Raw genomic sequence first — 21,579 nt, forward strand, 5'->3', positions numbered from 1 at the left:
AGGCACACTAGATAAGGCTAAGCCCTGTCTAGTACCCCAATACCCCAGATCTTTCAGATCTATCAAATCACACAGACAACGAAGGGGGTTAACTTTGGAGACGAGTGAGCCACCAACATACTGTCCAGTTGAAGCTCACATTTCCCAAAGCTAAGTACATTCCACCCACTTTGCTGCTTACCAAAGAGAAGAATCTGAGAGCAAGAGAGGGCAGATTACCACTACGGATACAACATTAAGTACTTAGAGACAGATACAAAAAACTGTCCTAGAGACATTAATACCACGAAACTCCAAAGAAGTTAGCTCCTTGGCAGAGGAAACTATAATTCACTCCTCAGGGCAGCTGTTTCGGGAAGGTTTTTCAGCTTCCTGCCAAGGCAGAGTGTGTATTAAGCGTACACTGCCTCAGTGTTGTGTTACCATGGCTCCCCTAATCCTTGCTTCAGCACAGAACCGCAAATCACGCCTGAAAAGATCAGGGTTGCAGAGTCGACCCCGCCCAACAACAGACCCTGCATTAGAAACCACAAGAGATCGCTCTTAAAGAATGCCCAGAGGAATGTCATCCGACCGGTTGGTGAAGCCAGCCTTTTAAGTTTCTAATGTACCTGTTAGAAAAGCGACCTGTTTCCAGGTGACTGAGATTTCCTAACACTAGGAATGCAAAGCAAGTCAGAAGCCTTCAAGCGCTACCCCACAGCAGCTACGGGGAACCATCCACACCAGCTTTTCTGACACCAGATTGTATGCCTGGGGAGTCACGCAGGAAGCCGAGGCAAGCATTTGATGGTAACAGAAATTGAGACTGGACTGCCACTGAGAGGGAAAAATCACTTTTGGCCAAAACAAGCAGAAAATTGAGAGCACTAATCCTGCTCTGGGTGACAAAGGAACAAAAAGTTTTCAGAGCCACGGGAGAGAGTTGGCAGAGCCCAGACTTGCCTCTATCAGGTGCACTGTTGCAGCTTGTGCAGGGTATGAGCATACACTGCTCCACACGTCTGCACAAAGACTTGGTGCAATTTTCATCTGCTTCCTCCAACTATTCTTAAATCTAAAGAATTACATCCCTGAACTCCAGTCTCTGGACTGTTAGGAGTCTATTATTGTATTAATAATATCGTTCAAATGGGTAAATGGTTATATAGGCTGGCTCAAGTCTTTTGTCTCAACTGCTAAATTAGATTAAAGCAATTAAATTACCATACAAACTCTATGGCCATAGAGAAGTAAAGACAACAGTCTACAGCTAATCAGGTTGTTGTCCGTACTACATAAATCAGTTCATAGTCTGTACTTGATGTACTACAATAATGTCAATCGGTTCTCTTCTACAGCTGAAAACAGATGTCACATCTACATTTTCATCCTGATGACTGATGTAACATCATAATACAAATCCAAATAGACTGTCTTTGAATACAAATGTCCAGGAAAGCAAAATTATATCAATGTAATATTGAGTTTTTATAATTTCTATTGCCTCCTAACCCCTCCCTTTTAAACCTGAGAAAAAACTAGTTCTTTTGTTCTTTTTTACTGTCTTAAGATTCAGAAAGTTCAGTGGGAAAACTTGGCAGTGTTCTAAGCAGGCAAGTAAATGCACTAGGCTAGTAAGTGATTGATTAGTCTTCCTATGTTTAAGGGTTTTTTTCTTGGTTTTGGAGATCTCAAGAACAAGAAAAACATGGTGCAAACTTGTTTGCATGGGTGTGTAGGGGTAGAGTTTTGCTGAGCATAGAGTATGCTGTCTAGAAATTATTTGTGTTTTGGCTTTCAAATGAATCTTTTTTACATACAAAATGTTAAGGGTTTTTTTATGCATTAGGAAATTTTAGTAACAGTTGGTTTTCTCTGATCTTTTTGATAATTTTTTTTGCTGCAGGAAGAGAAGGGAAATAATGTTAACAACAAACTCAGAACTATCAACCTTTGTGAAGCTGGCATGCAAATTATCTTAAAGCACCAAAACTTAAGCACACTGATGTCATTTCTAAAAGGCAAGTCATATTGAGGAAAAGTGCCTTGTTCTGTTACAGCTGCAAATGAAACTGTAAAGGCACCAAGTGACTCAGTGACAATGTAAGTGATGCACTGCTAAAGTTAGTGCATTTGCAATAGCAGTGTGAATGCTTAAGTGCTTTTCCAAGAAAAGCAAGCTGGATTTGCAGTAAATGCTTACCATGCTGAAAAGCTGGTGAGCTCACTGGGCTTCAGAAAGCGAATATACACAGGCTGATTTCATAAGTATAAAGTCACAGAATGACCAAAGAGAAAAAAATAATCCCCCTAAATGAATTAACAAATCAACAACAACAAAAAGTGGTGGTACTGGTACCTGTGTGGGTTCGGATATGTTTCTGCAGGTCTCCTGAAGTCTTGAATGATTTGGTGCAATTTTCTTCCGTGCACCGATAAGGCTTTTCACCCGTGTGTGTTCGGACATGACTTTTCAACCCATAACCTGAAAATCAAAGAGGATGTTAGAATAGTATAAGCACAAAATTAGGATACTCATAGACCATCACCATCAAAAGTTGTGCTTGTCATTCCAATCAGGAAGTTCCCTGATGAGTAAAATTTGCTCTTTCACTCTTCACAAGCTCTTCATTCTACATACAAAGCAGCAGAACTCTAGATAATGTTCAGGAATTCTTTCATCCTTCATTTATGAAGAAAGTACACTCCCAAAACACTTCTCCTTCCCTTCAAAAGGATAAACTGCAATGATTATAACGTGGACAAATATTTATTCAGTCTTCTGAGGAAGCTTTAAGCTCTCTATTCGATCTGCTTTTTCTTTCTTATCACTACTGTAATAAAAATGACATTTAATTTTTCGCTCATACAAAAATCAGTACCATTAATGAAGCCAGCAGTAAAAGCTCTACTGCTAGCCAGGCTCTAAACTCTATTTTATGGGTATAACTGATAGCAGTCATGGATACTCATTACCTTTAAGATTACTTTTAGGAACTCATAATCATTAAAACTTTATCAGTCTAATGCAAGCTTTGGATAAGGCCCTCTGTAAATTATTTTGCAAAATGCATTTTACCAAGATTTTCCTTTCTGCACTTTGTGGAAAGGTCATGACTAAAAAACTTGCCACCTTTGTATACCCTCGTGACCCCCCTGTCCAGCCAGTGTCACTGTCCAGAGCCAACTGGCATCCATGAGTCCCTAGTTAGGGCAGTAACCAGTAGGGGCAATGCATAACTTGTTGCCCTTCCTTCCTGCCTTGTATCGCACCTGTTGTTTTGCTTTTGTTTGTCCTTGAGCAGCAGGCCTGCTTTTGGTCGTTAGCTGGGTACAATCAGCAGAAGGCCTTTGCTGGCTTAAAAGGCATTTTGTTTAGACTTATGTGGGGAAGAAGAAGAACCATTTCCCACACCCTGAAACAGTCCTTTTAGAAAATGAACTTGAATTTTACTTGTGTCCACAAATGACGTATTTATTTATAGAAAATAAAGTAACAGTCTGTAAGCAGATGGTATCTGCTTTAGTTTCACAGTGTGTTCTCCCTAAAACAGCTGAAATTTCTATTCTTGATGTTTTTAAAAACCCAAAGCATGTCTACCAAGCTGAGCATAATACATTTTTACATCTAAAATCAATTTGATTTCATGATCCAACCCAGGAGAGTTCTTGATATTTAAATCAAGAGCATTGAGTACATAAAATTAGTTTTATCAAAGGCAAGGATTACTGAGCCAAAGTGGTACCAGGGCTCTGACCAAAAAAATGGTATTGATAGACAGTTGCTTATAGCCATAGATCAGTCTGTTGCAATGAAAGAATATTTAATTATGTAGTTTTAAAATCCTTTTACAAACACTATGCCATTACACTTAGGTGCAACCCTTTAAGTGTGGTTGTTTTCCTTTTGACCTTTCTCATCAACATTTTACTTGTTTCTGTTCAAAGAAACAGTATTTAACATATTAGATGAAGTTATTTTAAAACCACCTTTGTTGGTTTTTTTCATTACAGCCTAACTTTTCTAAGCATCATACTAATTTACATTCAAAGTAATAGAATAAAATATGAAAAAAGTTTTGCTCTTTCACTTTCTTTCATGTTTCATTCTTCGTAATTGCATTTTGCACAATCAAATTAAAATCTCAGGGAGAAGACCATCATTTATGAACAGCGTAGTCTCTATGAAATGTAGAATGCACTTAGGTGTGACATGTCACTCTGATAAAAGTTCAATAAAGAACACTTAAAACAGCATCTTCCATCAAAGCTCCTTTCAAATTTGGAACAGAAGATCAGGTATTTACCTCTAGCCAATAGGTTCAGCTTCTTATTATCACCTCATTTAACTCATACTATTAGTTTTACGTTCATAAAGACTATTTTTTCAACATAAAATCTACCTGTAGTATGATGTGGAGAGTAAGGAAAGTGTCAAGTGTTTCACCTTATTCCTCCTTCAGTAACTAAGAGTAAAATCTCTGTTCTTTCTATACTATACTAGCTGAAATGATTTTTTTTTTCAGTTGTCCCAACCAAGTTCTTTACTTCATTGTAAAGAAGGCAGTATTAAAAGGCAATACAAAAAACTTCCTTTATACAGAGAAAGACACTAACAAGCAGGAGCTAGTCTATGAAAGATTACCTGTTGCAAATGCTTTGCCACATCCAGGATGTTCACACTGATACGGTCTGTCTCCTGTGTGTGACCTTTCATGCACCTGTCAAGACATGCAATACATTGCCTTAATTTAATGTTGTGTCTGATTACATCATCTGTGATTAAGAAAAAAATGAAATATGGTAATGACATTTCTCCTAAACTTTGCCTGGTGGAAAAGAACCTGGGGGTATTGGTTGATAATGGGCTGAATATGAGCCAGCAGTGTGCCCAGGTAGCCTAAAGCATCCTGGCTTGTATCAGCAATAGTGTGGCCAGCAGGACTATGGAAATGATTGTCCCTGTCACTGGAAAGCAAATAGCCTTGCACCCTTACTGTTTCAGTAATTCTTCTACTTAATTTAAAAAAGGAAAATAATTAAGGATTTACCACCTGTAAAGAAAGGATGCTCTAGCTTTCACTTTGAATGCTGGATTATGATGGTAAAATCTTTCAGAACTTGGCATTTTTGCATGATCATGCATACACATAAAGTAGATAAAGTGAACGCTGGATTTCAGAATTTCTGTGACACTGCTGGTAGAAACTATCTCAACAAGAGATTTCTTACATGCTGGCAATATAGGAGCCTAACACAGTCCCACACCTGCTTCTACCCAGAACACCAAGCCAGATCAGCTGAGCACCTGGGACAACCAATTACTGTAAAATGAATGCATTAAACATTTGACAAAACAGCACCACTGCAACTGGCTGTCTTAATTTCTGTTACTTTCAACCACATAATCTGTCAAAAAAAATTAAAAATATCAAAATAACAATGCTCTTTTGATATCTCATCACCTTAAGATGGTGAGCTGTTGTGTACAGTTTTCCACAGCCATCATAATCACAGCGAAAGGCTTTCTCTCCACTCTGCTGAGATTTTGCAGTCACTCTTGTTCCATGTCCTTGCAAAACAATCTTAAATTTAAAACAAAACAAAAATAAACCACATTAAAAATCCCTGCCACAATGGATCGGAAAAGTCAGACACTTCATTTTGCTATCAAGCCAGAGCTGATTCTGACAGGTTTCTCCTGTCTTTGTTTGCTATGCCATGAATTTCTCAGTCCTCAGTAAATAAACAAAAAAAAAAACCTAGAAAGCATACATTCTGATTAAAGGAAAAAGAGCAACTGTTAAACATACTCACATGTAGCTAGGAAATTTAAAACCATACATTAATTAGCCAAATAACAACAAAAAAAATTTAAATATAAGTCCAATGGAAAGATGACCAAATTAGTAGACACAAGAGGCTTAGATTACACTTAAGGAACTGCATCTGTTCCTAAGGGAGATTAGGCACAAATCAGACCAACTTCAAAGATCAGTTAATGCAAAGGCCAAGAAGCAATAATTAAATGCACTTATAATTAACACTTTTTGAAAATTCAGGAAAGCACTTTTTACTTAGTCAGTGGTGCATGTGTTTTGATCAAACTAATTGGAGCAATTGAGCTAGGTTCCACTCTCCTTTTTGGCATGGTATAACAGGAAAATATGCAGAAGAGCTTTGTGATGCAACTTAAACCCCTTTTAAAGGCTTATTCATACACTAATACACAAGAAACATGAATACAGACTGAAGAAAGAGGCAGAAGCCCAAATGTAAACATTATTATACAACTTGATGTAAAGTAATAGAGACTATTTTAAAAGGTCTATCCTTCTTTTAAACCACCCACTTTTTCTTATGGATCCAAATCTATTCTGAGTTGTCAAAAGAACATTTCATAGAATGGATGAGGTGGGTGGGCACCTCTGGAGATCTTCTAGTCCACCACCCCCACTCAAAGCAGTGTCCGCTGTAGTAGGTTGCTCAAAGCAATATACAGATGTGTTCTGGGTATCTCTAAGGATGGAGACTCCTGAAGGGAAGTCCAGAAAAGTGCCTCACCTCACCAGCTGCTCAGTAACCTGCTTTAAGTTGCCAGATGCCATCTCTGAACTCCAGAAACTTCCTGGACTTCATGTGCCCTGTTGTGATGCTCTTCCACCTGATACCAAGGTGGTTAAAATTCCTCAGGAGGACCTGGGCCTGTCAACAAGACTTCTTCCAGTTGTCTGAAGAAGGCCTCATCATCCTCCCAATCAGGCACTATGTAGCAGACAGCCACCACACCACCACCCACGCTGGTCTGTCAGCTAATTCTGACCCATCAGCTCTTGACTGGCTCATCCCCCAGCCCAAAGCAGAGCCCTGCTGTTCTCTCACACGAAGGGCAGCTCCTCCTCTCTTTCCCCACCGAGCCTAACTAAAGAGCCTGTATCCATGCATTGCAGCACCCTAGTCATCTGACCTATCCTACTACATTGCCCTCATCTCAATGACACTGTACCCCTGCAACTGCACAGAGACCTCTAATTCCTCCTTCAGATAGGTCATATATTTGACTGAGAACAACTTGCCTATGAATTCTTCAGGGAGGGTACCCCCTGTTACCTTCAGGCTGTTCTTAAGACTAAAGAAGCAAAGCTGAACATTAAATTTTTAATCAACTAAAATGTACAACTCCACCACTTCAAAAAGCTTCCCTGGAATCATGCAGAAAAACATAACCTCATGAATCAAGAAACCCATTACTATTGTTTAACGTATAATATGAATCACAAAAGTCACTTTAATACATTAGGGATCAAGGAGACAACGCTTGGCTGAGCACCTGCCCTTAGGCATTGATTTGTTTTCTCTATCAGTAAACTTGCTAGTATTTTTCATTGTTTCAGCATATAAAAATATGTATATAGTTCCTAAGATCTGCTATAAAGCTAAAGTATGTCAAAGTTCAAAAGAAAATTGAATAAGTTCTATAATCAATGTGCTAATGTCTGTAAGGAAATAACCAGACATAATTTTACCCAGATTAAGATTGATACAAAGAAGGAGGTGGGAATAAAATTGAGCACTTAAAAAAAAAAAATCAGTTGAACATCACAAGCATTTGTTTGTTCAGATAACTGTTTGCAGAAGCATGTGTTTCTTCACAATACATTAGTTGGTATGACTTGAGGATTATTAAGAACTCAGTATTATCATTCAACAAGGACATACATAGTATTAAAATTACTGTGCTTAATAGATAACACATTCTAAAAAAACTAAAAAAACTTCAGATGTTAAGAGGCACAAAATCAGAAGAACAGAGCAAATAAAGCACCTTTATAACAATGTGAAACTTGTTGAGAGGAATTGTGTACTTCAAAATACATTTAGATAGACAAAATTAAAAAAAAAAAAATCACAACTGCATCCTGAATTCAGACAGGTAACACAGGAGAACAACAAAGGTACCAAAGATCTCATTGTTTTGTATGGTATGTGTACAAACTTCAGTCATTTGATTCTGCTTTTATTATGAACAGATGGGCATGACAGGTTTGAAAGGAAATAGCATGTGATATCCATTTGGGCACATCCAGTCTTTTGTTTTCACAAGTAGAAATCACAAAGAGGTTCTATGCTTTTTTCTTTGGTGAAAAACCCAACCACATGCAAGACTGAATGACTGCTTAACAGCATGACATCTGTTCTTGTCTTGTGTTACCTGTGAACTTAAAACGTTTTTAAATATACACTTATTTAACACTGTATCTAGATATGAGACTAATATATTCCAAATAATATATTATTTCAGAATGTATTACAAGTAGGTATCTACTTAAATCAAGACAAGTAGGTATCTACTTAAATCAAGGCAGAAACACGGTTAAGATTTTCACAGCTAATTGATAGCTTTGGGACCCTTCAATTAGCCAACTGAAGTCACCTAATAAGGGTCTGAATTTGCGACTAAGCTTCAATACCTTTTGAAATACCAGATCTTTTTTTATTTGGAACGTATGCTGCTCCGTAAGACTGGCACATTTCCATATGGTGCATATGTTGGCATACAAGCATAAGATAAAACAACCTCCAGATTCACTTTGCTTTGGGGCTGATGCTGAAATCAACATGTAATGACACTGGTTAAAGGTAATTTTACTTAAGAGGCTCTTATTTCCAGGTAAAACCAAAAAAGATCTACCTTACTCTTCCTTGAATTTTGCCTTTTGTTGGAGTTGCATCCCTATTTCAAGCTACATGTGTGCAAACCCTCTAAATTTCTTTATTTTATTTTATGGAATATTTTCCAATACCATGCATAACGCATGTATCAGCTGTTCCCTCTTTTCAGTGTCATGCCACAGAGGCAACAGTGGAGTGTCTGTGGCTTTAAATATTGTGGAACTGAGCTTTTAAAGAAAATTAAGAATAGGGAATTTTAAGGTAACTGTCAGAGGTGAGCCTGTGATTCTTCCTTTCACAGTATTTTACCTTGGAAAATACTTTTCCTTCTTGTCCAGTTCATTATCTCTTAAATCAAACAAACAGGAAAAACAAGGCTTCTCTGACCAAATCTTTCTGCATAAACCAATGCATTGACTTTTCAATTTTTTATTTTGTCATTTGAACATTAGAGGGTATAGAGGTTTTATTATTCTTTTGTCATTGGCTGTAATTCTTTGAAGCCCAGAACGTGTTTTGCTTTGTGTTTTCCTTTAATAAATTATGTTATAATGACAAATGCCACTCTCCTTATATAATTTTATGAATCCCAGGCAAAAAAGCTTGAGATTTTATAAGTTGCATCTGTATTTTCCATTGCCCTTTGAATTTTTAAGATACTGTTTTTATACAGAAAAGGTTTCTGTAATTCTAGACACTAACAACATAAATACAGAAAAAGAAATTGAAGTATTTTTCTGCCTCTTCAAGCATTCACAACGAGCAATGCTCTTATCTACTGCTTTCTTACAAAACCTGCAGTGAAAGTCAGGGACTCTAACAGAGCAACTGGAATCAAAATAAGTCACCACTGACAGAATGGTTCCAAACATATGTCTGGAATTATCTCTCTTGAGAAGACAAGAATTCATTAACTGAGTCAGCACTCCTTCTGCTTTAAGGACTATAAATGTCAGTTCATTCTCTAGAAAAGAACTTCTGAAATACTTTCACACTACTGATTAAATTCTTGGGTCAGCCTGAAAAAAATCTTAGAAATCCAACTTAATTTTAAATTACCTTTTAACAGAAAAAACACAGAAATCTGTAAGTATTAGAATATATTTTTTAAATCCTGTCAAAGGACCTTGTATAAAGTGAGAAATATGACCTATCTGTAAAAGTTTGAGATCTAAAATTTCTGAATGGTAGCAGCAGCCTAGTTCATGGCTACACAGGACTACTGATCATGCATGTTGCTGAGAAGACAGAATAAATAGATACATTTAATTAATTTTTATTGGGCTACATACCTGCATTTTTTTCTCTTGTTCATTTTCACCTATCATTCCTGTACCACTAACACTATCATTTCCATCAATAGACACCTGAAAAACAAAGTTGAAATGGGAAAAACATTTACAGGTTATTTTTATTAATCTGAAAAACAGAGGGTTACAGACAGCTCCTGAGGTCTTATTATTTCGTAGCTCTCTAGCTCCCTCTTGAAACATGGTTATCTTATACTACATTAGCTTACATGAAAATTACCACTTCTAGCATGTGTTACAGAACAGGTAAAGTGAGCATCTCAAAGGTGTCTTTAAAACAAGGTAGGAAAGACTACAAGAATCAAGTATGTTAAATTGACTGACAAAAGTATTACATTAATAAATTTAATAATGCTGAGTTCTGACAGAAAAAAATAACATGTTTACTTCTCTTAAAATAAGGATATATCTCTCACTCCCTGTTAAGCAGAATTTACTTGTTTCAAACAGCACAACTCCTTTGGAATCAAAACCTAAGATGGTGTGTTACATCTCAATTTGAAATAGTAAAATTACAACAACTAAGCAAAGACTGGTGTATTGCTTCATAAGTTTATTTTTAAAAACAGTCTACAGGATGAAAAAGGTATTGCTGGCTTCGAAGAAGCTTATGCAAATATTTGAAAGAGTATTAGATGTTAATTTGAAATTTTTATTTAAATAAAAATATAAATTTCCCAGTTTAAAAAACCCAGAGACTTTCTCACATACATCAACTCAAAAAGCACTCTCTTATTAGTCACTGTAGATAAACTAATTTAAGGTATACTTCGCATAGTTTCCCATTCTTTAATTGCCTCTGTACTGAGCACAGGCATTCACAATACTCTCCGTATCCATTACTCTCAAGGCTGAGATTGATGCACCTAAATCAAGCCTAAGTAATTTTATTCTTTTCTAAAACAGTTTGGCAAAAGCCCTACCTCAGCTGTTATGCTTACGCCTTTTTTACTTCCAACAACAGCCAGTAGTAGATGCTAGAGAAGTCTTAAGAAACAGGACAAGCATGTAGTGACACATTCCCAGAAATACGCTCCCAACCTCCAAGCAATTTGTGGCTTAGGAACTTTCTGAATTAGAAGTCCCATGTTTCTACCCAATAGCCACGGATACATTTTTCTTCAATGAATTTATCTAATTACTCTGTGAATCCAGGTACATATTAGCATCCACAATATTCTACCAGCAGTGCCATGGCTTAACTTTGTGCTATTTGAAAAAGTATTCTTCTCTTGTTTTTCTTGAACCTGTCACCTGAGAGTTTAATCTGATGTTCCCAGTTCTTACATTGATGAAGACAATGACAAATCACTGCTTTTCTCTGTGCCACTTAAATTTTTATAAAATTCTATAATTTCTTATGTTTGGTCATAATTGTTGCCCCTTTCTGTACCTTTTTCTGTACCTATACCAGCTGCTATGAAAAGTATACATTGCCTCACTATGAAGCATACACATACATGGAGTAAAATAACAAACCCACATTTCTCCTTTTAAGAGAAAGGCAGGGTTGTGACGATTGAGCTAGTATTTGCTTTTGTACTTAAAACAGGTGCAATACTTGGAAACTCACTTCTACTCACTTTCCATGAGAGGTTCTAACAGTACCTTTCAGAATAAGGTTCTGACATGATAACTTATAGAAAATAAATATAATTTTTCCTAGACACACCAAGTACACTACAGAAAACAAATTCATATTACAGATTCAAAAGACACATGTTAAGTAGGACAAAAATTAAAATCTATTTATTTTTCTTCTGTTTCTTCTTCACAAAAAACTTACAACAAATTATGATTAATATAGATGCTTGTTAAGAAGGACAAAGTTACAACTGATTTAAACCTAAACTAAATAGTAGGTAGGGAATGTGTAAAAGCTTGTTATTCAAAGCTCAAAGAACCTTGAATTACCTTTTATTTTATGAAGCATTAAGGCATAGCCAAATACAACACAATACAATCTGACTGCCTCTTTTAGGATCTCTTCAATTGTAACAAACAGAAGCATAATAGAAAGAACAGTGTATAAGCCATTTAATTATCTTAACTGGCCTTCTCCCAAAATATGACAACTCCCAGTAACAATGAAGAAATATTTTTTAATTTATTCTATTTCTTTTTTCCAGAGCAATACAAGCACTGATTATAATCATGCAGCAACTGGGACACTGCTGAACTATAAAGTCACAGAAGTTGGACTGCCCATTATTATACTTCCATCATGCTTTACACAAGTCCCCTAAAGCAGACAAGAATAATTTTGAGCATCCTGCTACACTGTAATATTGAAAGCAAAGTTTTTTTCCAAACTCAGTAACTGTGTAATTGTCTAGTTTACACTTCATACCATGGGTTGTCCTTGCCCAGTACACCAGGCCCTACTTTTTACAATGCAAGCTAAAAAAATAAGAATATCCAGCAATAGTCTCTGAAAAAGAATAATTTAACTTTGTCCTTCTTTCTAAACAGTCTCCTCTCTAGAGGCTCCTTCCCATATTTAAGATAAAAATATTTAGTTGTCTAAATAACTTTCCAAATCAGTCTGACTCCACCTCATTTCAGTGTTCAATCTTTTGTTACTTTTATGCAACACTACACAGCGGAGCTGCTCTTGACAGTGAAGCACTGTCAAGACAATTTGGTGTTCTCTCTTCTAAGCATCTGAAGACTCCCTTAGTTATCATTTTAATTCTTAGACCACAAATGGGTTTTGCTATCAAATACCTTGTGATGCTACATTAGGATGTTATGGATAAAGGAAATATCTTTCAGTATACCTTGGCTGCATATTGTTCCAAAGCACTGATGGTATCTGGGTCAATGGCAGCATCTCCTGTATGAAGACCTGCCACTGTGCCATCAGCTTGAATGGCTAAGATGGTGTCTGACTGTGGCATCTGCACCGTGTGGTGGATGTAGGCAGTAGTTCCATCCTCCAGCTGGACTGCTTGTAATGCACTCTGGTCATAACTGTCTGAAAAATAATATTACAAAGTGTTGTGTAAGAAAAGGAATAAAAATGTTTGCATGTTACATGTGAAACTACTGCTATTTAGGAATTGTCTCCTAAAGCCACATATATGTATGAAATGTCTGAGAAGGAAGACCACGAGTATATGAGAAATATAAACTCTTAAAATATTAACTATGAATAGAACCGATTAATTTTTTTTCAAGACAACACCTCCTATAGCTTTATTTCTGCACACTTATAAAAGTGTAAACCCAATTTCATATTGGTCTAGCTTTATTTCCAAAGGAAACGAGGGACACAGATATGCTTTTTTATATTTTGTATCTGCTCATAATAAAGTGAAACTAATGTAACACAAGTACTGGTGTCAATATTTCAGGTTTTTTAAATTGTAAGTCTCCTAATTTTAAGAACAGAATCATGCAAATATGCAAAACAAACGTAAAATATAGGATGACTTTTAAGGAAGAAATTCTATATTGCATTCTCTCCTCTTAATATTGCTGGTTGACACACTGGTTTAAACATGCTTAAAATATCCACTTGTTTACTTTTTGTAGGAAAGTAGTACTATTTCCAGGATTAGTGCAATCATCTTCTGCAGAAATCTAAGTTATCATGCAAAATAATACATTTACATCCTTGACTGTTAGTTCTCACATTTTCTGCCCTACTACCTAGTGGCATAATCACCAATAGCATGATCTTTAAAAATCAAGTCAATATCTACATACTTTAGTTCAAAAGGGACCGACTGATTTTTAGCTTGTCTTCTCATTTTCACATGCTATTATTGCTGAAATCTGTGCAGGGGCTTACATTCTCTACTAAGATCACATATACTTACTTTAATGTGACACTGGGCTAAGACAAAGTGAAATAGGCTGGGTTTGATTCTGTTTATAGGGGCCCAAATAAGAACTGAAATAGTGTAATTTCAACAATTCCCAGATGTCAGAAAGTAAAAGCAACAAGTAATCTACTCTAAAAGTAATCACACTAAATGACATCACAGCCAAAAAAGTGTAGCATATTTTATACTGCTGAAGTTTTGCTGAACTTTAATACAATATATCACACTTGAAAAAAACCCCTACCTTTTGAGGTATGATGGATAAATGCTGTAGTTCCATCTTCCAGCTGAACTGCTTGTCCATCTTCCAGACGCAAGCTGTCCCCTGTTTGAAAGAAAGAAGAGAGCTTCAGAGCTTCAACAATAGCTTGAAAAATCCCTTAGTTGGAAAGATTAAATACAAGTACTAACACTAGGACTACAAAGTACCTAGGATCTCATAATGACTGTTTCCATTAAAATAAGAAATCAAGCTATTATAATGACTGTTAATTACTTAATATAAACATCAGTAATACATTATTTTGTAATGAATTTATTGTATTATTACACTCACTGCTTTTAGGCATGGATACATGTTGAACATAAGCAGCAGAACCATCTTCTAATTGAATCACTTGGCCATCCATTAATTTACCATCTGAAATACACAATTAGAATTCTTAAAAAATGCTCTGTTTGAGACATCACAGTTTAAACACATAGCTTATACTTTCAGGATAAAAATATCAATAATTATGACAAAGAAATAATGCCTGGCAAAGAGTAAGCACAGTATGACTATAGAGAGTTGTTAAAATTTCGAGATTAAGAACATGGAAAAGGTCTGATATTCTATACAGAATGTTGATATTTGGGGTTTGAAGTGTACAGATCATCTCACTTTTGACTTAACCTGCATTTAATACCTGCATCTTATTAGTAGCAGAAATATTTATTTTATAGCATTACTGTAATACCTGCAATACCCAGCTGGAATTGGAATTTCATAAAAATTGTACAGATTTTGCCTGACTTCACAACCCAAAAAGGTTTACAATCCAAAGACAGGGTTAAAAAGGAGAATACGATTTCAACACCAATCAAATTCTAGTCATTTACCTACCTTTAGAGTTGTGCTGTATGTAAGCAGTGGAGCCATCAGCAAGTGTAACTGCTTGCAAACTTACACCTTCCATGTTTTCTAAGTTGTCACCATCTAGCAATGAAAAAAGTTCAAATTCACTATTACCAGCATCGAACCCTAAAAATCACAACTTAACCACCTCCATAAGTCATTACACCCCCTTAAAGCATTATAATTTCAGAAATAACAACAGGAAACAGTTCTTACTTGCTTTCTGGCTTTTGAACCTTGAACATATAGTAGGATCTTATGTTCAAGATTTTGCTCCATAAACATGACAGCTGGGATGTTATTTTCCTTAACTAAAGAAGTTACAATGTCACTGAATAAATAACTACAAAGCTGATGTTTTAGGAGAAGCTTTAATTAGGTCATGAGCATTAACAATGAAATAATGATATATATACTTGTATTGATGACTTTGTTTTGTACACTACTACCTGTCATTAATATATACCAATCTATTCAGAGTAGAACATGTTTAGGAAAAAGTTTTTTAATCATGTAATATCATAACAAAGCTGTCAGAAAACAAATTTAAACCAATCCTAAATCACCGATTTATTTTAGAACCTAACTTCTTTAATACATACTTAGATATAAACTGAAGTTATGAAGTATAAACCAGTAAAACTATAGTGAGAATAAAGTAAGATTTTTTATTTTCTTTTTTTGGCATATTTACACTCCTATTACCTTAATGAAGACAACATTACATTTCCTAATTAAATTAGCAAACTTAATCTCAGTTAACTAAGAATAATTTTAGATTTTTCATTTAGAATATACAAGTTTTAGACTTTTATCTCAATTTCAAATAGAAAAGACACAGTAATGAAGAGGTATTTTAACCTGAAGGTTCACCTTGCACAGCTACAGCTTCTGTGAGACAAAGAGTCACATGCTGGGCCTCCATTCCTCCTCCAGAAAATTCAGTCATTCCCTGAGAGTCTCGATTTATCTGAGCTAATAACATTGTCTACCTAGAAAGGAAGTATTAACAAAACATAAATAGAAAGTTTAAGTACAGAACCAGAACTAGCTAAAGACAATCCAAGTTTATTAGATTTTTATACAGCTGCTACAAATACTTTATGTTACTTTCTGGATAAAGAAGATGCAATGAGTGACTGACTTACCTGGAAAATACTTCAGAAGAAAGTAAGTTATTTGAAATAGGTAAATTTATTACTTCAATTAACTAAGCTACTAAGAACTTCAGGCAACATCAATCACATTTAGATTTCTTTTGAACATGAATTATTCAACCCATGTATAAAGAATAATGGTGGAAATGACTGGTGTAAATACGGGTATCTTTTTGTCCCTAGAATTAAAATACAGCTGACAATTCATCCACGCCATCCAGGACAACAGCAAGGCTTTAAGTTTATAAATTAAGCATCTCTCCAGACACACTGGGAAATACATGCTTCATTAGTACATCTGGTTGAATGATCCAACTCCTTCCCTAAACCTTTCAGAAAGGTGTCTATTTAAAAATATTTTTTTTTTTAAATACCTCCTTGAAAATTATTAAAAGTATCTCATGATAAAAGGTATTGATGAGACAACAGGATAGTGTTTGGTGAGTGACAGTCACAACTCAGCATGTATCTCATAAAACCAGATATATCTATCCCTTTGGATACTGATTTTTTTTACTCAGGCATGTTTCAATATGGGAGATTAGGAAGTCTACTGAATCCAAAAGGCCATTACTAATTATCAGTATCACCAGATTAAGAAACTATAATGGAAATACATAATATTGCATTTTACTAACTCAGATGTTTACTTTCACCACTGTGGAAAAATAAAATAAATGCAAAACCAAAACAAAACAAAAACAACTAACCAAAAAAAGTTAGTGAGCTCTGCAAGCCCTTCAGCTAATGTAACATACATTTGCATATGGATGACAGGGAGGGGGCAGGGAGAGGAATAAATCACATGGAATTGCAATCTAGGCTACACACCATTAAAGAAACTTTTCCCCCATCCCAGTCTCTTGATAACTGAGTTTTTTGAACACAAAGCAGCAGCTAGATAATCTTACAAAAAGGTTATAGATAAACAATCAAAGCTTTTAATTTTAGTATGGTTCTAGAACTTGCTGGTTTGTAACTCAAAGTTGAGAAGATTAATCTAAAATTTTTAATTTACTTATGATTACACTTCTAAATAACTAACCTATTTTACCTCTACAATCCAGAGTTCTGCCCTTGCATGAGCAACTCACGAGGGGTCTCAAAGACCACTGAGAAACTTGTGCTTGCATCAAAACTAATGAATAACAAAAGCAAAATTAGACTATTTAGGTACTCCAGCATGCCTGCATTATTTAAAAGGTTTAGTGCACTAATTTAGTAGCTGGAAATTATATCTGAGCAATTTTCCAAACACATCCAAGTGACTTTGAACCAGACTCCTAGAGAGGCAGGCAGCTACATAAATTTTCTTAGTCTCAGTGGAGGAAAAAACAAGTCCCCAGCCAGCTGCTGCAGCTCTGCTGCTGTTGCTGTCTCAAGTGCTTTAACCCAAGTGCTGTGCACAAAGCAAACCTGTCAATACGGTCCAAGGCTTGATAACTCTTAATGTGGTATCATACCAAGTACCACACTACCTCCTGAAACTGGATTTGGAGTCTAAATCACCTTGGCATGTATGAGAATATTATGGACAGTTTGCTTAACTGTTAAGAGCCCAAATAATGGAATAGATAGAGTTTAATAAAGTAAGTGGAAGGGGTAGCTTTAGGAAGGTTTTGAGCCTCCTGTAAAAGAAGCAGATTTGTTCACACCCTATATTGAAAATCATATAAGAAAAACCCACTACTAATTATCAGTTCACAATTCAGTAAGAAATATGCCTTCCAAGATAAAAATCCTACATAATATCCATCCAGAACATTAAGGAGATCAAAATACAGGCTTGTAACAGAGAATTTTAATCTTGAACAACCAAAATGAAGATACAGTTAAGACAGAAACCAAAATATAATTCAAAAGAAGTGTAAGAAAATTTTTAATACCCAGGGGAAGATGTGAAATTCTTGTTGCCAGCACCCATTTCAAGAAAAGAAGCTTTTATAGAAAATGAAGTCTCTAAAAGAGCTGTAATACAACAGAAAAAAAGAGAAACCATCTAGACTAAATTGCATTAATACTAGATGTTTCTGAAGAAAAACTAAATAGCTTTTTTAATATTTTTTTTTTTTTTTAAACTAATCTAAGAGACAAGAAATTGTACAAGGACATAAGAGATCCTGAGTTCAACTCCTTCCTCTGCCATCACCACATTAGTGACTTTGGACTTCTTTCCTTATTACTCATTTTCCCCATTTATCTCAAAATAGAGACAAAATGCTTACTTAGAAAGCACTTTGCTCGTAAATGAAAAATGAAACAACATGCTGCAACTACAGGATCAGCTTAAACAACTACCCTCTGTACTGTGCAGCAAGTAAGATCAGAAAACCGATGCAGTTAAAAAAAATAAACTAGCACTAAAAAAAAGGTTTTTCCAGACCAGTCTGCAAGGATCACGCCTCTGGAAGTACTGCCAGCTTGTAGCAGGTTAAATTAAGTAATTATGGTATGAGATGCTGGTGGCGCACAGAGGTTGTTTGTCTTCTTAACTGTTAACAGTGTTCTGTACCGTCAATGTTTTCCATTCACTTAATTCTCAGGACACCTCATGAAAGTAGGTTGCAAAGCAGCTAGACCATTTCACACACAAAAGGGAAGGCTTCACAATCACTGTTTTTGGTTAGAACTATGTTCTGAAACAACTGCAGTGGGGACTGCAATCTCAAAGGCTTTTTAGCTCAGATCTACTTTGGAATATTCCCACTTGTACAGAAAGTACCTTTTAAGAAACTCTTAGCATCTTCGATATACTGCCTTGAAATAGAATACTCCTTCCTCCAGATCTTTTATGTCTCTTCTCTCAATTTTGGGGAAGTAGAGAGGAAGCTAGTCATTGTAGACAACTGCCAAGTTCTAAAAGAGTCAGAGCAGAAACAATTGCTTAAAGGCTCAATAGCTGTTTTGGAAGAAAAGGAAACCTGATATAAGATAAATTTTAGGACTAAATGAGCAAAAGTATTTGTTTAAACTATTTTACAGTGTTTGTTATTATAGTGTGGCCTATTAATAATTACCACACACTAAAAAAATCAGAAGGTACTGTTACACACAGAACCATGTTCACTTTATTCTATTCCAGATGATCTAGACAAACATGTGTTGTAACTTACACAGACTTTGCTGCTGTTTCCTCCCAGCTCCAACTTCTTTAAAATTACTCCTTCCAATACATCATCTTCTCAGTCCTCTGTCCTTCCACTAGCTTCTTATCCCCAGCTCCATCCCTTCTCCTTGAAGTACCAGTAACCTTCAGCCAGTCCTAACATGGTAGCAAATTTCTAGCACATCCCAAATATAATGCCATCCTTCTTGTCTAAATAATCTAAAAGACTCCCATGCCCACCCCAACTCCTTCTGCAACTAGTCTCTGAGTCTTCTCTTACTGCTGGCCTGCTCTACACATCCATCATGTAATTGTCTATGACCATCCTGCCTCCTTGTCTCACAGTGGTTCGTGTTTGGACCCATCCTTGAAGCATACCCCCTCTAATGGAGGCTGTAGTACTGGGACCTTCCCAAACAGCAAAACTCCAGCTTCCACTCACTCTTTGGTGATGACACAGTTGTGCTCTGTCACTCTGCTGTGCAGGGAGCAGTACCCTCAGCCAAAAGTGGATGTGCTGCTCACTTTCAGCCTCTCTTCTTCCTCCCCAGTGGAGAAGACGGGGTAATCAGGCAGGACTATGTGCTCTGACAAAGAGGATGGGGAAAGAACTAAAGACATAAAGTTGGTTAACACAGCCTCGGGCAACCTGGTCTAATTGGACCTGCCTTGATCAGGGCTGGACTAAATAACCTCTGCAGATCCCTTCCAACTTGAACTATTCTGATATCTAGTAATTTTGATATTGCATACATTTAAAACAGTGTCACCATGCTGTTGGTACATCATCCATCCTGCAAATTGTCTCCTATTGTATCTTGTGTTTTTTGAAATCAGTCTGTTTCCAAATTCAATTCTCTCCTTACCTCAGCTTTAGTCACCCTCCTCCCAACCTTTTCTGCTAACTGGCTTATATGCTGCTTTGTCCTCTGCTTCCAGCAAATTTGTCTTCATCTTTCTTCCAGTCTCACCAACTTCTTTCCTTAATCCACCTCATTGCTTTTATTTCTGTGTGTCTGTATCATTAAGCTTTTTCTTTAAACCTCCTGCCAGCAATTTTGTCAGCAGGAACCTGAGAGAGAAAGATTTCTTTTACCCACTTTAAATACTGCATCTCAGTAGTTAAAAAGCAGCTGAAAGCAGCAATTTTTAGGAAAATACTTGAAACCCAGAGTAGTGCCTTCATGGTTGCTGAACGAAATTAATACATGACTATTCTGCTTAATCTCAAGAGCTGTCCTGCGAAAACGACACAAGTACGGGCTTAGTCATGATGTACTCACTGAAGTGAAAACTTGATACTTGACTTAATGAACTCTTGAAGATCTTCATGGATCACACATAAGCTGCAATTTTCAAAGGCCCATTAATTATGATATTTGGGAAGACTTTCACAATGACAGTAATGCATATTGCGTTACTGAAATGCTTTGTCACCAAAATACTCCTATGGTATTCAAGCAGATACAATCTTGCCATTCTTTAAGATGGCTAAAATATTTCCCACCCCAAAAATAAATAATAAATATATATATATATATCAATCAGCCTGAAACAGAAAAGCATTAGACCGAAAGATCTGTGACCTGAAAACAGCATCTGATAGATGGAAGCAACAGCCAGCTGCAAAAAGTGATGCTGAAACAAGTCTTGCACCATTACTCATAAAGCAAACGCAGTGAGTTAGTGATGTGCCTTCCTGACTTCATGCTTTGCTTTCTGACAAAAGCTGCACCAGCAATGGAAACCCTCTGTGTAACACTAACAGATGAAATCTGCCATCCAGCAGGGTACATTGGTGCATTTTTTAATTAAAAAAGACAAAAAATCCCAACAAAAACCAAAACACAACACCACCAAACCACCCCCTTCAAATTCCCTGAATAGAAAAAAATTGTGAGCTCCATTATGCTTAAATACTCAACAGTCAAAAATCAGAGGGATGCAGGGGAGAGGTTGGTTAAAAAGAAAGAATTTTTCATCAAGACTTAATTAAGTTGCTTATCTAGAGAGTGCCTCTTGCACTTTTCCCTCCAGTAATAAACAAACAGAATCTGCTGGGTGCTGTCATTGCTTGGAGAAAAGATGCAATGTTGTAAGAGAAGTTTTTATGTAAACTCAATCTAGCAGCTGATAACGGGAGTCTCTGCAGAAAACTAGCAATTGAACAATGAAGAAACAGCAGATGGGATTTAGGGAGCTGGAAATCAAAGCAAGAGCTGGTAGAGGGCATGCCACATGTTTGGGGCACTTGGAAGCTGTGGCAGCTGAGAGGACAGCAAGATGAGACCCCATATAGTAGAGAGTGTGGGAAAAAAAATTCTGGAAAATTGCAGGAATTTACTATTAAAGAATGACTACATCACTGCATTGCTAGACAAAGGAAAAAAAACTCGCAGAAACT

General features: G+C 36.2%; 1 protein-coding gene across 6 annotated transcripts in view; it reads right to left on the minus strand.

The window, feature by feature from the left end:
• The window catches only part of ZNF143 (zinc finger protein 143), a 39,302-nt gene that overhangs the window by 10,137 nt on the left and 7,586 nt on the right, over window positions 1-21,579 (minus strand). For 2 of the 6 annotated variants that reach the window (XM_051621116.1, XM_051621111.1), the window contains exons 2-10: window positions 15,774-15,904; window positions 14,901-14,993; window positions 14,352-14,435; window positions 14,040-14,120; window positions 12,746-12,942; window positions 9,948-10,022; window positions 5,448-5,567; window positions 4,628-4,703; window positions 2,342-2,467 (exon numbers count right to left, since the gene is read on the minus strand). In XM_051621116.1, coding sequence (XP_051477076.1) covers window positions 2,342-2,467; window positions 4,628-4,703; window positions 5,448-5,567; window positions 9,948-10,022; window positions 12,746-12,942; window positions 14,040-14,120; window positions 14,352-14,435; window positions 14,901-14,993; window positions 15,774-15,897 — 976 coding nt within the window. In that variant the 5' untranslated portion in view covers window positions 15,898-15,904. Of the gene's footprint in view, window positions 1-2,341; window positions 2,468-4,627; window positions 4,704-5,447; window positions 5,568-9,947; window positions 10,023-12,745; window positions 12,943-14,039; window positions 14,121-14,351; window positions 14,436-14,900; window positions 14,994-15,773; window positions 15,905-18,791; window positions 18,926-19,617; window positions 20,248-20,458; window positions 20,522-21,579 lie in introns of all 6 variants that reach the window. The other 4 variants (XM_051621113.1, XM_051621112.1, XM_051621114.1 and 1 more) reach the window with 4 other exon arrangements.

This window comes from Apus apus, chromosome 5, assembly GCF_020740795.1.
Source record: "Apus apus isolate bApuApu2 chromosome 5, bApuApu2.pri.cur, whole genome shotgun sequence".
Classification (NCBI taxonomy): Eukaryota; Metazoa; Chordata; class Aves; order Apodiformes; family Apodidae; genus Apus; species Apus apus.